The sequence below is a fragment of the Nerophis ophidion genome, linkage group LG01 (genome assembly GCF_033978795.1).
Source record: "Nerophis ophidion isolate RoL-2023_Sa linkage group LG01, RoL_Noph_v1.0, whole genome shotgun sequence".
Classification (NCBI taxonomy): Eukaryota; Metazoa; Chordata; class Actinopteri; order Syngnathiformes; family Syngnathidae; genus Nerophis; species Nerophis ophidion.
In genome coordinates, this window is record NC_084611.1 from 41,347,846 (window position 1) to 41,365,909 (window position 18,064).

The 18,064-nt window shown below is 37.1% G+C and overlaps 1 protein-coding gene across 3 annotated transcripts in view; it reads left to right on the plus strand.

The window, feature by feature from the left end:
* Window positions 1-18,064, plus strand: part of ksr2 (kinase suppressor of ras 2) — a 262,478-nt gene that overhangs the window by 220,705 nt on the left and 23,709 nt on the right. For all 3 annotated transcript variants that reach the window (XM_061903162.1, XM_061903171.1, XM_061903178.1), the window contains 3 exons: window positions 505-866; window positions 10,471-10,567; window positions 16,816-16,949. In XM_061903162.1, the coding sequence (XP_061759146.1) occupies window positions 505-866; window positions 10,471-10,567; window positions 16,816-16,949 (593 nt within the window). The remainder of the gene's footprint in view (window positions 1-504; window positions 867-10,470; window positions 10,568-16,815; window positions 16,950-18,064) is intronic.

An 18,064-nucleotide genomic window follows, 5' to 3' on the forward strand; every position in this document is an offset into this window, starting at 1 on the left:
GCAACACAATACAAAGATAAGGGATTTCCCAGAATTAACCTAGTAAAGGTGTCTAAAAACATCGGACTCCGTCCCAATGCAATCGCGTTTTTTTTTCTTTTTCTTTCTGGTCCGTCGCTATCAATATCCTCAAACACAAATCTTTCATCCTCGCTCAAATTAATGGGGAAATTGTCGTTTTCTCGGTCCGAATAGCACTTTTTGTTGGAGGCTCCCATTAAAAACAATGTGAATATGTGAGGAGCCCCCACATATCTAACGTCATCGTCTGCGACTTCCGGTAGAGGCAGGGCATTTCCCTTAGCACCGAAAGTTGCGAACTTTATTGTGGATGTTCTCTAGTAAATCCTTTTAGCAAAAATATGGCAACATCGCGAAATGATCAAGTATGACACATAGAATGGACCTGCTATCCTCGTTTAAATAAGAAAATCTCATTTCAGTAGGCCTTTAACTTTAACTTTAACTTACCAAACCCGGTGACTGGCTCGCTCTCGGCCGCAGCACGAGGACGCCAACGACGAGGAGTCCGGCGACGAGTTCGAGGAGATGAACCTGTCGCTGCTGTCGGCGCGCAACTTCCCCCGCAAGGCCAGCCAGACTAGCATCTTCCTGCAGGAGTGGGACATCCCCATCGAGCAGCTGGAGATGGGCGAGATGATCGGCAAGGGACGTTTCGGCAAGGTGTTCCACGGCCGCTGGCACGGCGAGGTGGCGATCCGCCTCATCGACATCGAGCGCGACAACGAGGACCAGCTGAAGGCCTTCAAGCGCGAGGTGATGGCCTACCGCAACACCCGCCACGAGAACGTGGTCCTCTTCATGGGGGCCTGCATGAGCCCGCCGCACCTGGCCATCATCACCAGGTACGTCACACCTTTCCGGGGGTAATTACGTTCCTCCTGTTGAGGACGTTTGAATATCGATCGGTCGTTTGTCTGAAGAGGCGGAAGATCAATCTTTGTTTGGCAAAACCGGTACACGGAGTCAGCCGTGATGCAACCAGGGGGCTAAATGAGGTTGCCCGTGTGTCCCACAAGTATATAAACAATACCAGTTATGTATTATTAATTACGTTTATAAATTAACATGTTTATATTGTTGACGTTAAAAAAATTGAATTTTTATGTTGTTTCTATATGAGTTGGTAAATTGTGTTAGATGTAAATATAAACGGAATACAATGATTTGCAAATCATTTTCAACCCATATTCAGTTGAATATGCTACAAAAACAACATATTTGATGTTCAAACTCATAAACTTAATTTTTTTTTGCAAATAATAATGAACTTAGAATGTCATGGCTGCTACACGTGCCAAAGTAGTTGGGAAAGGGCATTTTCACCACTGTGTTACATCACCTTTTCTTTAAACAACACTCAATAAACGTTTGGGAACTGAGGAAACTAATTGTTGAAGCTTTGAAAGTGGAATTCTTTCCCATTCTTGTTTTATGTAGAGCTTCAGTCGTTCAACAGTCCGGGGTCTCTGCTGTCGTATTTTAGGATTCATAATGTGCCACACATTTTCGATGGGAGACAGGTCTGGACTGCAGGCGGGCCAAGAAAATACCCGCACTCTTTTTTCATGAAGCCACGCTGTTGTACACGTGCTGAATGTGGCTTGGCATTGTCTTGCTGAAATAATCAGGGGCGTCCATGAAAAAGACGGCGCTTAGATGGCAGCATATGTTATTCCAAAACCTGTATGTACCTTTCAGTATTAATGGTGCCTTCACAGATGTGTAAGTTGCCCATGCCTTCGGCACTAATGCACCCCTATGCCATCACAGAAAATGGCTTTTGAACTTTGCGTTGTTAACAGTCTGGATGGTTCGCTTCCCCTTTGGTCCGAATCACACAATGTCAAATATTTCCAAAAACAATTTCAAATGTGGACTCGTCAGACCACAGAACACTTTTCCACTTTGCATCAGTCCATCTTAAATGATCTTGGGCCCAGAGAAGCCAGCAGAGTTTCTGGATGTTGCTGATAAATGGCTTTCACTTTGCAAAGTAGAGCTTTAACTTGCACCTATAGATGTAGCGACCAACTGTATTTACTGAGTTCCTGAGCCCATGTGGTGATATCCTTTAGAAATTGATGTCGGTTTTTGATACAATGCCGTCTGAGGGATCGAATGCTGGTTTCCGGCCATGCCGCTTACGTGGAGTGATTTTTTTCAGATTCTCTGAACCTTTTGATGATATTATGGACCGTAGATGTTGAAATCCCTAAATTTCTTGCAATTGCACTTTGAGAAACGTTGTTCTTAAACTGTTAGACTATTTGCTCACGCAGTTGTGGACAAAAGGGTGTACCTCACCCCATCCTTTCTTGTGAAAGACTGAGCATTTTTTGGGAAGCTGTTTTATACCCAATAATGGCACCCACCTGTTCTCAATTAGCCTGCACACCAGTGGGATGTCCCAAATAAGTGTTTAATGAGCATTCCTCAACTTTATCAGTATTTATTGCCACCTTTCCCAACTTCTTTGTCACGTGTTGCTGGCATCAAATTCTAAAGTTAATGATTATTTGCAAAAAAATAATGTTTATCAGTTTGAACATCAAATATGTTGTCTTTGTAGCATATTCAACTGAATATGGGTTGAAAATGATTTGCAAATCATTGTATACTGTTTATATTTATATCCAACACAATTTCCCAACTCATATGGAAACGGGGTTTGTATAAAAGAGCATTTTACGTGTATGAATTAACATGCTTATATTTATTGTGTATAAACTAACTTGTTTATTTTTTTTACGTGTATAAAATGTCTATTTTGTTTTATTTCAGTGTATAAACTAGTACATTTATATTTTTTACACATATAAAATAGCATTTATGTATTATTTTACTTGCGTACATTTGCATCTTTATATTGTTTGTGTACAAACTATCAGTTTTGTTTCATTTCTGCGTATAAACTATCATCTTTTTTTGTTTACACGTTAAAACTAGTATGTTTACATTGTTGACATATAAAAAATACCAGTTATGTATTAGTCATTACGTTCATAAATTAACATGTTTATATTGTTGACGTTAATAAACTAGAATGTTTTTGTTTCTTACATGTATAAAAGAGCAGTTTACATGTGTGAATTAACATGCTTATATTGTTTGTGTATAAACTAGCTTGTTTATAGTTTTTAGGTACATACAATTTCAGTTTTGTTATATTTCAGTGTATAAACCAGCATGTTTATACTTTATTTACACGTATAAAGTAGCATTTATGTATTACTTTACGTGTATACATTTGCATGTTTCTATTGTTTGTGTATAAACGAGCATATTTATATTGTGTACATGTGTAAAATGTCAGTTTTGTTTCATTTACGTGTATAACCTAGCATATTCTTTGTTAACATGTTAAAACTAGTATGTTTATATTGTTGACATATAAAAAAAAACAGTTATGTATTAATTATGTTAATAAATTAATATGTTTATGTTAATAAACTATAATTTTTATGTTGTTTACATGTATAAAAGAGTAATTTACGTGTATAAATTAGCATGCTTATATTATTTGTGTATAAATTAGCTTGTTTATATTTTTTAGGTATATACAATTTCAGTTTTGTTTCATTTCAGTGTATAAACTAGCATGTTTATATTGTTTACATGTAGCTGAGACAGGCGCCAGCGCCCCCCTCAACCCCAAAAGGGAATAAGCGGTAGAAAATGGATAGATGGATGTATAACGTATCATTTTTGTATGATTTTAGGTGTATACATTTGCATGTTTATGTTGTTTGTGTACAAACTAGCATATTTATATTGTGTACACGTGTAAAATATCAGTTTTGTTTCATTTCCGTGTATAGACGAGCATGCTTTTGTTAACTTAATAAAACTATTATGTTTGTATTGTTGACATAAAAAAATTACCACTTATGTATTATTAATTATGTTTATAAATTAACATTTTTATGTTAATAAACTATAATTTTTATTTTGTTTACATGTATAAAATAGCAGTTTACGTGTATAAATTAGCATGTTTATATTGTTTGTGTATAAACTAGCTTGTTTATATTTTGTAGGTATATACAATTTCAGTTTTGTTTCATTTTAGTGTATAAACTAGCATGTTTATATCGTTTACACATATACCGTATCATTTTTGTATTATTTTACATGTATACATTTGCATGTTTATATTGTTTGTGTACAAACTAGCATGTTTATATTGTGTACATGTGTAAAATATCAGTTTTGTTCCATTTCCGTGTATGGACGAGCATGTTTTTTGTTAACATGTTAAAACTAGTATGTTTATATGGTTGACATAAAAAAATACCACTTATGTATTATTAATTATGTTTATAAATTAACATGTTTATGTTAATAAACTCAAATTTTTATGTTGTTTACGTGTATAAATTATCAGTTTACATGTATAAATTAGCATGCTTATATTGTTTGTGTATAAACTAGCTTGTTTATATTTTTTACGTAAATAAAATTTTAGTTTTGTTTTCATTTCAGTGTATAAACCAGCATGTTTATATTTTTTACACGCATGAAATAGCATTTATGTATTATTTTACGTGTATACATTTACATGTTTGTATTGTTTGTGTACAAACTAGCATGTTTATTTTGTGTACATGTGTAAAATATCAGTTTTGTTTCATTTCCGTGTATAGACGAGCATTTTTTTTCGTTAACATGTTAAAACTAGTATGTTTATATTGTTGACATAAAAATATACCACTTATGTATTAATAATTATGTTTTTAAATTAATGTGTTTGTTTTAATAAAATGTAATTTTTATGTTGTTTACATGTATAAATTAGCAGTTTACGTGTATAAATTAGCATATTAGTATATTGTTTGTGTATAAACTAGCTTGTTTATATTTTTTAGGTATTTACAATTTCAGTTTGGCATGTATATATTGTTTATACGTATAAAGTATCAGTTTTGTATTATTTTACCTGTATACATTTGCATGTTTAAATTGTTTGTGTACAAACTAGCATGTTTATATTGTGTACACGTGTAAAATGTCAGTTTTGTTTCATTTCCGTGTATAGACGACCATGTTTTTTTTTGTTTATGTGTGTAAACTAGCATTATTTTTATGGTGTATTTGTACAAACGAGCATGTATGTTGCAGAGTAGCTTCCAGCTCATTGTTGACATTCAGCATGCATAAAATGCAAAATGTCTTTGGGTCCTTCCCCCCGTCACCCCCCACTCTCACCTGCATGGCACAGCCGGGGTCGGCGGTTCCGAGGCGCGCGCCAGGGGGTGGTTGTAGACCTTTCTATTAATACACCGTGTGATGAGCACGCTCCCTGCGGAGTTTGACACCACGTCCACAGACGGCAACCTCACCTGTGTCATCCTGCAGAGGTCAAACGTATATAACACAATTAATGTATCATACATACATATCATACACTTTTTCACTATTTGAATGAATTTCATTTTGACAATATACAAAAAAAACGATGTACAGTCGCGAACAAAAGTTGTAAAGAACATAATGTCATGGCTGTCTTGAGTTTCCAATATTTTCTACAACTCTTATTTTTTTGTGATTTAGTGATTAGAGCACAAACTTGTTGGTCACAAAAAACATTCATGAAGTTTGCTTCTTTTATGAACTTATTATGGGTCTACTGAAAATGTGAACACATACAGGAATGTTGATATTTGCTTACATGTCCCTTGGCAAGTTTCACTGCAATAAGGCGCTTTTTGGTAGAAAAGTGAGGCCTTTAATCCCAGGAACACCATCCAAACAGTCAAGTATGGTGGTGGTAGTATTATGCTCTGGGCCTGTTTTGCTGCCAATGGAACTGGTGCTTTACAGAGAGTAAATGGGACAATGAAAAAGGAGGATTACCTCCAAATTTTTCAGGACAAGCTAAAATCATCAGCCCGGAGGTTGGGTCTTGGGCTCAGTCGGGTGTTCCAACAGGACAATGACCCCAAACACACGTCAAAGTGGTAAAGGAATGGCTAAATCAGGCTAGAATGAAGGTTTTAGAATGGCCTTCCCAAAGTACTGACTTTTTTTTTTTTTTTTTTATTAAATCAACACAAAAACACACAAGATACACTTTCCATCAGTGCATCAACCCCCCAAAGAAAACCCCTCCCTCCCCCATTCACACCCAGCCACACCCACTCACACAAAAAAGGGTTGTTTCTTTCTGCTACCAAAATGCTGGTTCCCAGAACATATATAACACAGTCTGCAAGGGACAGAGTCCCTGAAATACACATGATTGTGTGTGTCGCCGGTCCACTAACACTATCATTAAATACTATTTTTTATGTAATTGTTTTATATGATTTTACTTTCTTTTTTATCCCCCAAAAATGTCATTGTTTTCCTTTTTTTTAATCTCATTTTATTTTATTCAAAAAAAAAAAAACCTTATCTTCATCAGTCCAGGTTGTTAATGGAATTAGACTTGTCTAAAAGGTTTTTAAAACCAGGTCCAGTCCAGACAATGTCAAAGTGGGCTCAGCAACACACAACCTCATTCATGTACAACAACAAAAAATAGGGAATCAACAGATTGCATATAAGTTATAAACAAAATTAAATTTTCATAAAAAGCATTTGTGTATAGTCCATATTATGTCCAAGTCAGATTCAACACACACCTTCATTTTGTACACTCAAAAATAGGGAACACAACAACAGATATATGTTGCTGTTGTTGCATATCTATAAACATTATTACATTTTCATAATAAGCCTTTAAGGATTTCCCATCTTTTTTCATGTTTTTTGGCATCATTATCGTTGTCAATCATGTATCTTTCTAAAGTTAAAAAAAATACTGAATAAATGTTTTAAAGAAAGTAATACTAAGTGAATATCTATTTTTGGCCTTAAAAATAAACCTTTTACCAAGTACTATAATTAAATTGACTAAGTCATGCTTGTCAATAAACTCTCCTAAAATAACAGAAACTATATCAAGCTTCATAAACAAACCAATCCTTGAACACGTTTTTTCAACTTCCACCCAAAAAGAAGACACAATATGACAATACCAAAACAAATGCAGGGTGGATTCAGATTCCTGACAGCAAAAGCGGCAATCATCTGACTCAGTCATATTCCATAGTTTTAACATTTTCCCGGTGGGTAAGAAGTTATAAATAATTTTAATTTGAAAATAACGGTTTTGCACATCGATAGTAGTTTTGTAGATTAGTTTGAATATGGCATCCCACGGCAACGGGCAGTCAAAAAAGTCCTCCCTTTTTCCATATGTGTTATATGGGACAGCCTTCAAAGATTTCTTTATTAAATAAAAATTATATATTTTTTTATTAATTTTAGTTCCTTTTTGCCAACTAGAATTTCTTATTAGAGGTTTACAAACTAGTAATTTAGTAGTTCCATAATTAATTATTTGTTTCCATCTTTTCCTAATTACTTCAGTTAGTTGATTAAAAGAAAAGCTTGAACAAGCATCACCATACATAGTTCTAAATTCATCATACTTCATAATTTTACCATTCTCATTGATAATATCATTGACAAAAATGATTCCTCTTTCAAACATATTTTTCCAAAAGAAAGGCTTTCCATCTATTAAAATATTAGAGTTCATCCATATTATCTGCTGCAAATTATCATCTCTTTTTTTTGGCACATGAAATTGAAAACACCACCATGAGTGGATTGTTTCCTTTATGAACCCCTCCATGTTTCCCAGCAGACTCTCTACATAAGAAAAATGGGAGGGGATCACTTGTAAAAAAGGATACAATTTTCTTTGATACATTACATGTTTTCTGTCCAACAGGACACTTGTGTACCACTCAGTATTTAAGTACATCTTTGGAACAATTGATGCTTTTAAAGAGAGACACATAGCTTCGAGGTTGAGAAGTTTTAGGCCCCCATATTCATACTCATTGTACAAAACCTTTCTTTTAATCTTTTCTGGTTTGCCGTCCCAGACAAAATCAAAGACCCTCCGTTCATAAACCTTAAAGAAGTTTTGTGATGGAGCTGGTAATGACAAAAGCAAAAAAATAAACTGAGGAATAATTAACGAGTTGACAATAGATATTTTACCATATAAGGTTAAGGATTTCCCTTTCCATAGTTGCATAATTTTGTCCAGCTTTCTTAGTCAATTATCATAATTTACTGAGCATAGATCTTCCAGATTCTCTGGTACAACAACACCAAGTATGTTAACAGGTCCATCTGTCCACAAAACAGGCACTTTGCATTCCATTCGGAAGGAAGTTCCCTTTAGATTTCCGATCCTTAAAATTTTACATTTATCATAATTAAGCTTAAGCCCAGAATGCTGTGAAAATATATCCAAAAGATCAAGGAGGTTCCGCAAACAATGAGGATTGGGGCTGATAAAGAAGCTTGTATCGTCTGCATACATTGTTATTTTACTTTCAATATTATTATTGCTGAGCCCTTCAATATTTCGATTCAATCTAACTTTAATCGCTAATATTTCCATAGCAATAATAAATAGGTATGGAGACAAAGGGCACCCTTGTTTTAGACCTCTTAATAGAGGTATTGTCCCAGAGATGTATCCGTTATTGATAATTTTACAGTTAGTTTTATTATATAGTGTCTTGATCCAATGTAATAGAGAGTTGCCAAAATTAAAAAAAAACTAAGCTTTTACAAATAAAATCTAAGCAAATTTTGTCAAAAGCCTTCTCCAGGTCCTGACTTAAACGTGTGGACAATGCTGAAGAAACAAGTCCATGTCAGAAAAGCAACACATTTAGCTGAACTGCACCCATTTTGTCAAGAGAAGTGGTCAAAAATTCAACTAGAAGCTTGTGGATGGCTACCAAAAGCGCTTTATTGCAGTGAAACTTGCCAAGAGACATGTAAGCAAATATTAACATTGCTGTATGTATACTTTTGACCCAGCTCGCATTTTCAGTAGAGCCATAATACATTCTAAAAGAACCAAACTTCATGAATGTTTTTTGTGACCAAAAAGTATGTGCTCCAATCACTCTATTATAAAAAAATAAGAGTTGTAGAAATTATTGGAAACTCAAGACAGCCATGACATTATGTTCTTTACACGTGTGGCGAGGGGGGCGGGGGGCGTGGCCTGCGGGCCTGCAGCGAAGCGGGTTGTGCCAGGACCGGCTTCGAAAATCAGCACCAGGTGCGTAGATGGTCCACCTGGGCCTGGATATCTAATCACCCGTCGCTCTGTTAAAAAGCAGCAGCCAGGAGAGGAGAGAAGGTGTTGGAGCTGAAGGAGAGTTGTAGCAAGAATGACAGACAAAAAACAATTGCTGAAAAGCCACAAAAAGACTAAACAGGACTGTCTCTGAAAATTAGGATTTTGTGATAACGTCCTTTGTTTTTTGCAATGCAACTAAAAACATGAAAATGTCATACATTCTGGATTCATTACACATCAACTGAAATATTGCAAGCCTTTTATTATGATGATTTAATTTTCCAGCATAATCAGTCACCTGCCCACAGTGCCAAAGCCACCAGTAACTGGTGTACTGACCATGGCATTACTGTCCTCCATTGGCCTGCCAACTCCCCTGACCTGAAGCCCATAGAGAATGTGTGCGGTATTGTGAAGAAGAAGCTGAAAGACACCAGACCCAATAATGCAAATGAGCTAAAGGACGCTATTGAAGCATCCTGGGCATCCATAACACCTTAGCAATGCCACAGGCTGATTGCCTCCAAGCCACCCCGCATTGATGCAGTAATCCGTGCAAAATGATTCCTAACAAAGTACTGAGTGCATTAATTTACATTTTCAAATGTTTGATTTTGTTTTGCTGTTATAAATCTTTTTTTTCACTTGCCATAATCAGTTATATTTAAATAATAAAAGGCTTGCAATATTTCAGTTGATGTGTAATAAATCCAGAATGTATGACATTTTCATGTTTTTAGTTGCATTACAGAAAATAAAGGACTTCATCACAATATTCTAATTTTCTGAGACAGTCCTGTATAGTCTTTTTGTGGCTTTTCAGCAATTGTCTTTGTCTCAATGCACGGTAGTCAGAAGAACCCACTGGAGGGCAACCACCACAACGTGTATGTAAACTTTGGATCGTGACTGTAGCCTTCATTTGTCAGTATTTGAACTTTTTGACAATACACCGAGGGCCAAAAAACCCCCAATGGGAACATAAAATAATCTGTTTGGAGTGTACAAGCAATGTTTCCAGTTCCACGCGTATCGGTCTTACAAGCGTAAAAAGAAGCAAAGTACCGTGAGTAGCTTCGTTGACGAGCGACATTATGGCAAAAGGGCTGCGACACCTTGGAAAGTCGAAAATATTTCACCGAAATGTCAGTGATGTTGACAGAATACCGTTTGCCACTCGTGTGGATAGTACTAGTTAGCGTGGAGTCAAGGTTAGGGTGGCGACGCAGGAAGTGTTTCTCTTGTGTTGCGTTGTCAAGGCTCTTAAGTGTCAATCCCTCTCTCAGTTTGTGTAAAGGAAGGACGCTGTATTCCGTGGTGAGGGACGCCAAGGTTGTCCTGGATGTCAACAAGACTCGACAGATTGCACAAGAGATGGTCAAGGTAACGTACAGTAACACAACAAAAACTCTTATCAATTTATTCTGTTATTCCAAGTGTGTGTGTGTGTCAGGTTCAAACACTGATGACATCTATTAATCAGACAAGAAGCAAGGAACCAAGCAGACGCAGAGTTAAACAGGGCTCATGAGGAGAACGCGGGCACTGCACACTTAGTCACAGTCTCGCCCTACGCTCTAAGGTCCAGTTCCCGCATTCCTCTTTTTATTCAAGAGTTCCATAGTCAACATCACTGAGGCTGCCTCTAAAAGGAATGGTCACATATATTATGCAAAGCAGGTCCAGGACGCACAGTACGTGATGGAATGGGATTTCGCCTTGTCTCCGCTTCGTCTGCGTGTTGTCATCTTATCTTCGTTGAGATCTTTGAAGTCTCTGTCTCGTCTGCGTGCTGTCATCCCATCCCTGCCGAGGTCCCTGAAGTCCTTGGCTACTAGCGGGCCAAAACAAAGATAACATCTGTGGCTGAGGCCACCTCTCAGACAAGAAGTTTTGTCCTTGCATGGATTAGAAAAAAAGTCTAACTTGAGCACAATAGCCAATATCTAAAGCAACAGACTTTAAGCATACTAAAGTTAGTGTGATAAAATATACATATTATTCTAACATTTCCCTCCTGTTTATCACATGACTTCCCCAGAATCTTCTTATACCAAATAACTTCTTGCAATTTTCAGTTAATAGTTAATTTCCCCAGGACCAGGTTATGTTTACACTCAGAGTTCATCATCATTTTCTCCATCAGGGTCTGGAAACAGATCAAGAACATCGTACAAATAGGTATCCCCGTCGTCAGACTCATCTTTCTTGTCGTCCGCCAGAAGGTGCATCTGAACAGTTCTATCATCTGCTTGGCTAATTGCTGTGGTAATCAGACGGGGGATACAACAACATCCACACAACGTCAGTATTGCTGCAAATACAGCCATAGATACTAGAATTGATGATACCAAGGATTAGTATTTGCCGCGCACATCCAACCATCCATCCCACATAGATGAGTGTTCTTTCATGTTACCGTTTGAGGGTGCGAATGCCTTCCAGTGCTCTGGTCAGGCTATCTTCCGCATCAGTGTAGTTTGGTATGAAGTGCAACACTGTTCACCCTATATTGCGCACACATCTCTTTTTTTCCGCAAACCACATTTCTGGCACCATACGGTTTTGAAAGGCCATAAGGGAGCTTGCGGCGAGTTGATCAGCGATGACTTCAAGTCCGGCCTTTGTCCAATTTCCTAATGTCTGTATGTTGTAGTGGACGTAGTTTATTCTGTCAACATTCTTGTTAATTGTACACCACCAGCAGACGGATGTTTCGAATCTAGCTGCAACTTGATTTACCATTTTGTACTCTTCAGGTACACCTCTGGGGACACCTATTGCATCGATATAAGTTGGATCTCCAACACTTTGCCAGGTTACATTACGTGTAGTTCTTTTCCAATGTTCAGGTATCAAACTGTTCAGGCATGTTAACAATTCTCATACAATTATTAATACATTTACTATGTGTAAGCAGTTGTCTGATGATAAGATTGCCAATAAAGTACTATCTATCCATCTATCTATCTATCTATCTATCTATCTATCCATCTATCTATCTATCTATCTATCTATCTATCTATCTATCTATCTATCTATCTATCTATCTATCTATCTATCTATCTATCTATCTATCTATCTATCTATCTATCTATCTATCTATCTATCTATCTATCCATCCATCCATCCATCCATCCATCCATCCATCCATCCATCCATCCATCCATCCATCCATCCATCCATCCATCCATCCATCCATCCATCCATCCATCCATCCATCCATCCATCCATCCATCTATCTATCTATCTAACGGTTGTCCAGAGCCTAGCATGGTAATGCAGGTGTAATTTCGCTTTTGTCACATGTTTATCAAGTATTTGTTTTTGCTTTGTTTCTTTGATTACAGGATAGATAACGTCCCATGTATTGCAATTCCACGAAGGAGTTGTTTTGCTAATTACTTCAAATAAAACTTTTTTGACTCATAGATGCCGAGATGATCTTGAGTTATGGTCTGGGACTGAGGCATACAACACAATCAGTTTTAGCAGCCTTTCCCACTTGCTCCATCATGAGTAACCAATTAACAGCCAAAGCAGGAACCAATTATTACACAACAGTTTTTACTTTGAACCATTCATCCACACCATCAAATGGTACGCTTACAACTGTGTCTCCAGCGTGTTTAGTATAGGTGTTCACTTTGGGTTGTTAGGTGTTCGCATGGTTTGATTTCTGCAAACAGTCACCGGGAAATATGGGTCTGGTCCACTTGAGCATGCCCATAATTGGAAACCCCATCTGGATTTGTTGAGCAGTGTGGCATTGGGTGGTCTATTGTGTCCATCACGGAGTGATGTGGTTAACACTAGATGTTTTAGCGTTACTTGACTTTTAAAGAATTTAGCTTGTTCAATATCTCCCAGGGCCAGTAGTTCATTCATTCATTCATTCACCATCAATAGACAATTAAACTTTAGCAACTAAACACATATTTACACACTTATGCTTGACAAGGAACAGGATGAAGAAAATCTTATATTTCCTGCCCCCTTCAACATAGTAAGTAGTCTTTACATAATGGATAGCCCAGATTCACAAGCATACAAACCAAACAAATACATCCAAATACAACAACAAAAAATAATATACACCTCACGGGATGACAAAAAACAAATACAAAACCAGACACAAAATAAGTAGAATAATACATATAATGTATACCATAATATAATATATGTAGTGACCAGAGTGTCCCATTTCCCCCGTATTGGATGTCCTGTGAGGTACCACCAGTAATTTGGTCAGTCTGTTCCCGTGGTGGTAATCCTATAAGTTTCTTACAGGAGGTAGTGTTGTGGGGGTGGTATTGGAACCTACCGTAAACATCAGGGATTCATTTTAGGCCCACAAGACTATCTATGGGACACAGGTTGTTATATTTAGACCTGGGTTTTAGGATCAGATCTATCGAACAGACAGCATAGTCCGTTGTTCTTGCCTTAGCATTTCCTGTTTGTCGTTTAATGCGGCTGTACTTGTAATGTTCATGTACATTTTTACTAAATCTATACATTGTGTCCGTGGACGTTTTGTTTTTTCCATACATTTCTTTGGTCTGTTTGTAATTGTTGCATTTTTCCTTTCCACTTGTCCTGCGCTTTATGGATAACAAGCACAGGGGTTTTTGAGATCAATGTGGAATAATGATCCCATATTCTTTCTTTCTTTCTTTAGTTTATTTCAAACATGAACACACTTACAGTATTTCACACAGTTTCGTATCATTTCACTTTACATCATGTCCGAAAAGGAGTAGGAAGAAGCAAAGCTTATTTAATCCTTACCCCTTTCCCACTTCAGAGCGCTTACAAATATATAGAATCATTTATTTACCTTTTTATGATAAAATAACATCTGTGAATTACTATACACAACAGTTTTGTAATATTTAATCATTTAATTCAGTCATTACCAACATACTGAGATGCAGAAATATCTTATTTTCAATAAGGCTGAAAGTATTTCTCATAATTCTTCTTCTTTGTACTTTGTAAGCACTATTAATTTGAACAAGCTTTTAAACTGGATCATATCAGTACAATGTTTAACTTCTTTACTTAATCCATTCCATCATTTAATTCCACATACTGATATGCTAAAGGTTTTAAGTGTTGTATGTGCATACAGATGTTTTAAAATTGCTTTTCCTCTAAGGTTATATTTCTCCTCTTTAGTTGAGAAGAAGTGTTGTACATTCTTTGGAAGCAGGTCATAATTTGCTTTGTACATCATTTTAGCTGTTTGCAATTTTACCAAATCACCAAACTTTAATATTTTTGACTCAATAAATAAAGGGTTTCTCTATATCCAACATTATGTGTTATTCTAATTGATCTTTTTTGTAACACGGTTAACGAATGTAGCGCACATTTGTAGTTATTTCCCCATATTTCTACACAATAACTCGGATATGGTAACACTAGCGAGCAGTACAGAATATGAAGTGATTTTTGGCTATTTTTCCTTTGTAATTCAAAATTTACTCACTGAAATCTGCGTCCCTTCCTCTTGTCCTCGGTCTCCCGTCAGTCGTAAAAATCCCAGCCCGGGGTGAAAAAAATCAGCTCCTCAAATGGGAGATGTGGGTGCCATGGTCTTCTGATTTTACTCACCCGGCTGGAATCGTCAAGGTTCCAATCTAGAGAATAATCTTTCCTGTGATAAAATGGCAACTAAGGTCATCAAAAAGGTCAACCAACGAACGAGATTTCTCTACAAAATCTCCTCTCTGGTCAACAAAAGCACTGTGAAGATTATAACGGGAACTCGTGTTCAACCCTTTTTCGACTGCGCATGCACCTCCTGGTACCCCAGCACCTCCAAAACCCTCAAATCTAGACTCTTTATATCCCAGAACAATAGACTGGTCTTTATTGTCATTGCACAAGTACAATCCCCGTTTCCATATGAGTTGGGAAATTGGGCTAGATGTAAATATAAACGGAATACAATGATTTGCAAATCCTTTTCAACCCATATTCAGTTGAATACACTACAAAGACAAGATATTTGATGTTCAAAACTTTATTTTTTTTGCAAATAATAATTAACTTAGAATTTCATGGCTGCAACACGTACCAAAGTAGTTGGGAAAGGGCATGTTCACCACTGTGTTACATCACATTTTCCTTTAACAACACTCAATAAACGTTTTGGAACTGAGGAAACTATTTGTCAAAGCTTTGAAAGTGGAATTCTTTCCCATTCTTGTTTTATGTAGAGCTTCAGTCGTTCAACAGTCCGGGGTTTTGTTGTCGTATTTTACGTTTCATAATGCGCCACACATTTTCGATGGGAGACAGGTCTGGACTGCAGGCGGGCCAGGAAAGTACCCACACTCTTTTACTAAGAAGCCACGCTATTGTAACACGTGGCTTGGCATTGTCTTGCTGAAATAAGCAGGGGCGTCCATAATAAAGTTGCTTGGATTACAACATATGTTTCTCCAAAACCTGTATGGACAATTCAGCATTAATGGTGCCTTCACAGATGTGTAAGTTACCCATGTCCTATAGATCACAGATGCTGGCTTTTGAACTTTGCGCCTATAACAATCAGGATGTTTTTTTTCCTCTTTGTTCCGGAGGACACCACGTCCTCTGTGTCCAAATAAAATTTGAAATGTGGACTGGTTAGCTTTTCCACTTTGCATCAGTCCATCTTAGATGAGCTTGGGCCAGCGAAGCCGGCAGCGTTCCTGGGTGTTGTTGATAAATGGCTTTTGCTTTGCATAGTAGAGTTTTAACTTGCACTTACAGATGTAGCGACAAACTGTAGTTACTGACAGTGGTTTTATGAAGTGTTCCTGAGCCCATGTGGTGATATCCTTTACACACTGATGTCGGTTTTTAATGCTGTCCCGCCTGAGGGATCAAAGGTCCATAATATCATGGCTTACGTGCAGTGATTTCTCCAGATTCTCTGAACCTTTTGATGATTTTACGGACCGTAGATGGTAAAATCCCTAAATTCCTTGCAATAGCTCGTTGAGAAATGTTGTTCTAAAACTGTTCGACAATTTGCTTACAAATTGGTGACCCTCGCCCCATCCTTGTTCGTGAATTACTTAGCATTTCATAGAAGCTTTTTTTATACCCAATCATGGCACCCACCTGTTCCCAATTAGCTTGCACACCTTTGGGATGTTCCAAATAAGTGTTTGATGAGCATTCTTCAACTTTATCAGTATTTATTGCCAACTTTCCCAACTTATTTGTCACGTGTTGCTGGCATCAACTTCTAAAGTTAATGATTATTTGCACAAAAAAAAATGCTAATCGGTTTTAACATCAAATATGTTGTCTTTGTCGCATATTCAACTGAATATGGGTTGAAAATAATTTGCAATTCATTGTATTCTGTTTATATTTACATCTAACACAATTTCTAACACATATGGAAACAGGGTTTGTACATACTCTGATGATGAATTTGTGTGATGACTGTATTATGCTGATAGTATATATTTGTAACATGAATTGATTAACGTGGACCCCGACTTAAACAAGTTGGAAAACTTATTGGGGTGTTACCATTTAGTTGTAAATTGTACGGAATTTATACTGTGCTGTGCAATCTACTAATAAAAGTCTCAATCAATCAATCCAAATGTGTGTGTGCACAGGGGATGGGCTACCTCCACGCTAAAGGCATCCTCCACAAGGACATGAAGTCCAAGAATGTGTTCTACGACAACGGCAAAGTAGTCATCACCGACTTCGGACTCTTCACCATCTCTGGGGTTCTACAAGCCGGCAGGTGATGAAGATTTTGTATTTATTTATTTATTCATTTTTTGGGGGTAAAATTTTAGGAGATTTAACAGTAGACGTGATCAAACTGGTGTGACTCCTATAGACCAGTTTGGACCGAAGTCAAAAGGAGTTTTGAAGGTCCACAATTATGCCAAAATTACATTTTAACAATGTTATTTTAATTACAAGGTGTCACCATATCTTTATATATGGCATGATATCAGCAGGAATTATATATACTTTTATTACCATTAGAGAGTTGTCCGATAATATAGGACATGTCTGAATGGTATCATCGGCAGTCCAATAACATCGGACTGCCAATATTATCGGCCGATTAATGCTTTAAAATGTAATATCGGAAATTATTGGTATCAGTTTCAAAAAGTAACATTTATGACTTTTTAAAAGGCCGCTGTCCGGAGTGGTACACGGACGTAGAGAGTTGCGTCTCCCAGTCATACTTGCCAACCCTCCCGATTTTCCTGGGAGACTCCCGAATTTCAGTGCCCCTCCCGAAAATCTACCGGGGCAAGCATTCTCCCGATTCCCACCCAGACAAACAATATTGGGGGCGTGCCTTAAAGGCACTGCCTGTGCATGCCAGCCCAATCACATAATATCTACGGCTTTTCACACACACAAGTAAATGCCTTGCATACTTGGTCAACAGCCATACAGGTCACACTGAGGGTGGCCGTATAAACACGTTTAACACTGCTACAAATATGCGCCACACTGTGAACCCACACCAAACAAGAATGACAAACACATTTCAGGAGAACATCTGTACCCTAGCACAACATAAACACACCAAAACAAATACCCAGGAACCCTTGCAGCACTAACTCTTCTGGGACGCTACAATATACACCCCCTTGGGTTAGGGTCAACCCTAACCCAAGAAAAGACCAACATTTTGTGCTTATTGGAGGACATTTAGATGTTAGGACTGCTTGTATCTAAGATTTGTATTTATTATTTATATTCCCATACAATTTTTGGGGTAGTATCTGATACATATCTACTATCAATATTGTTTTGCAATATATGTAAATATGACCTGTTTATGCATCCTTCACTTGTTTGCCGCACTATTGGAATTCAGATTTGTTTTAA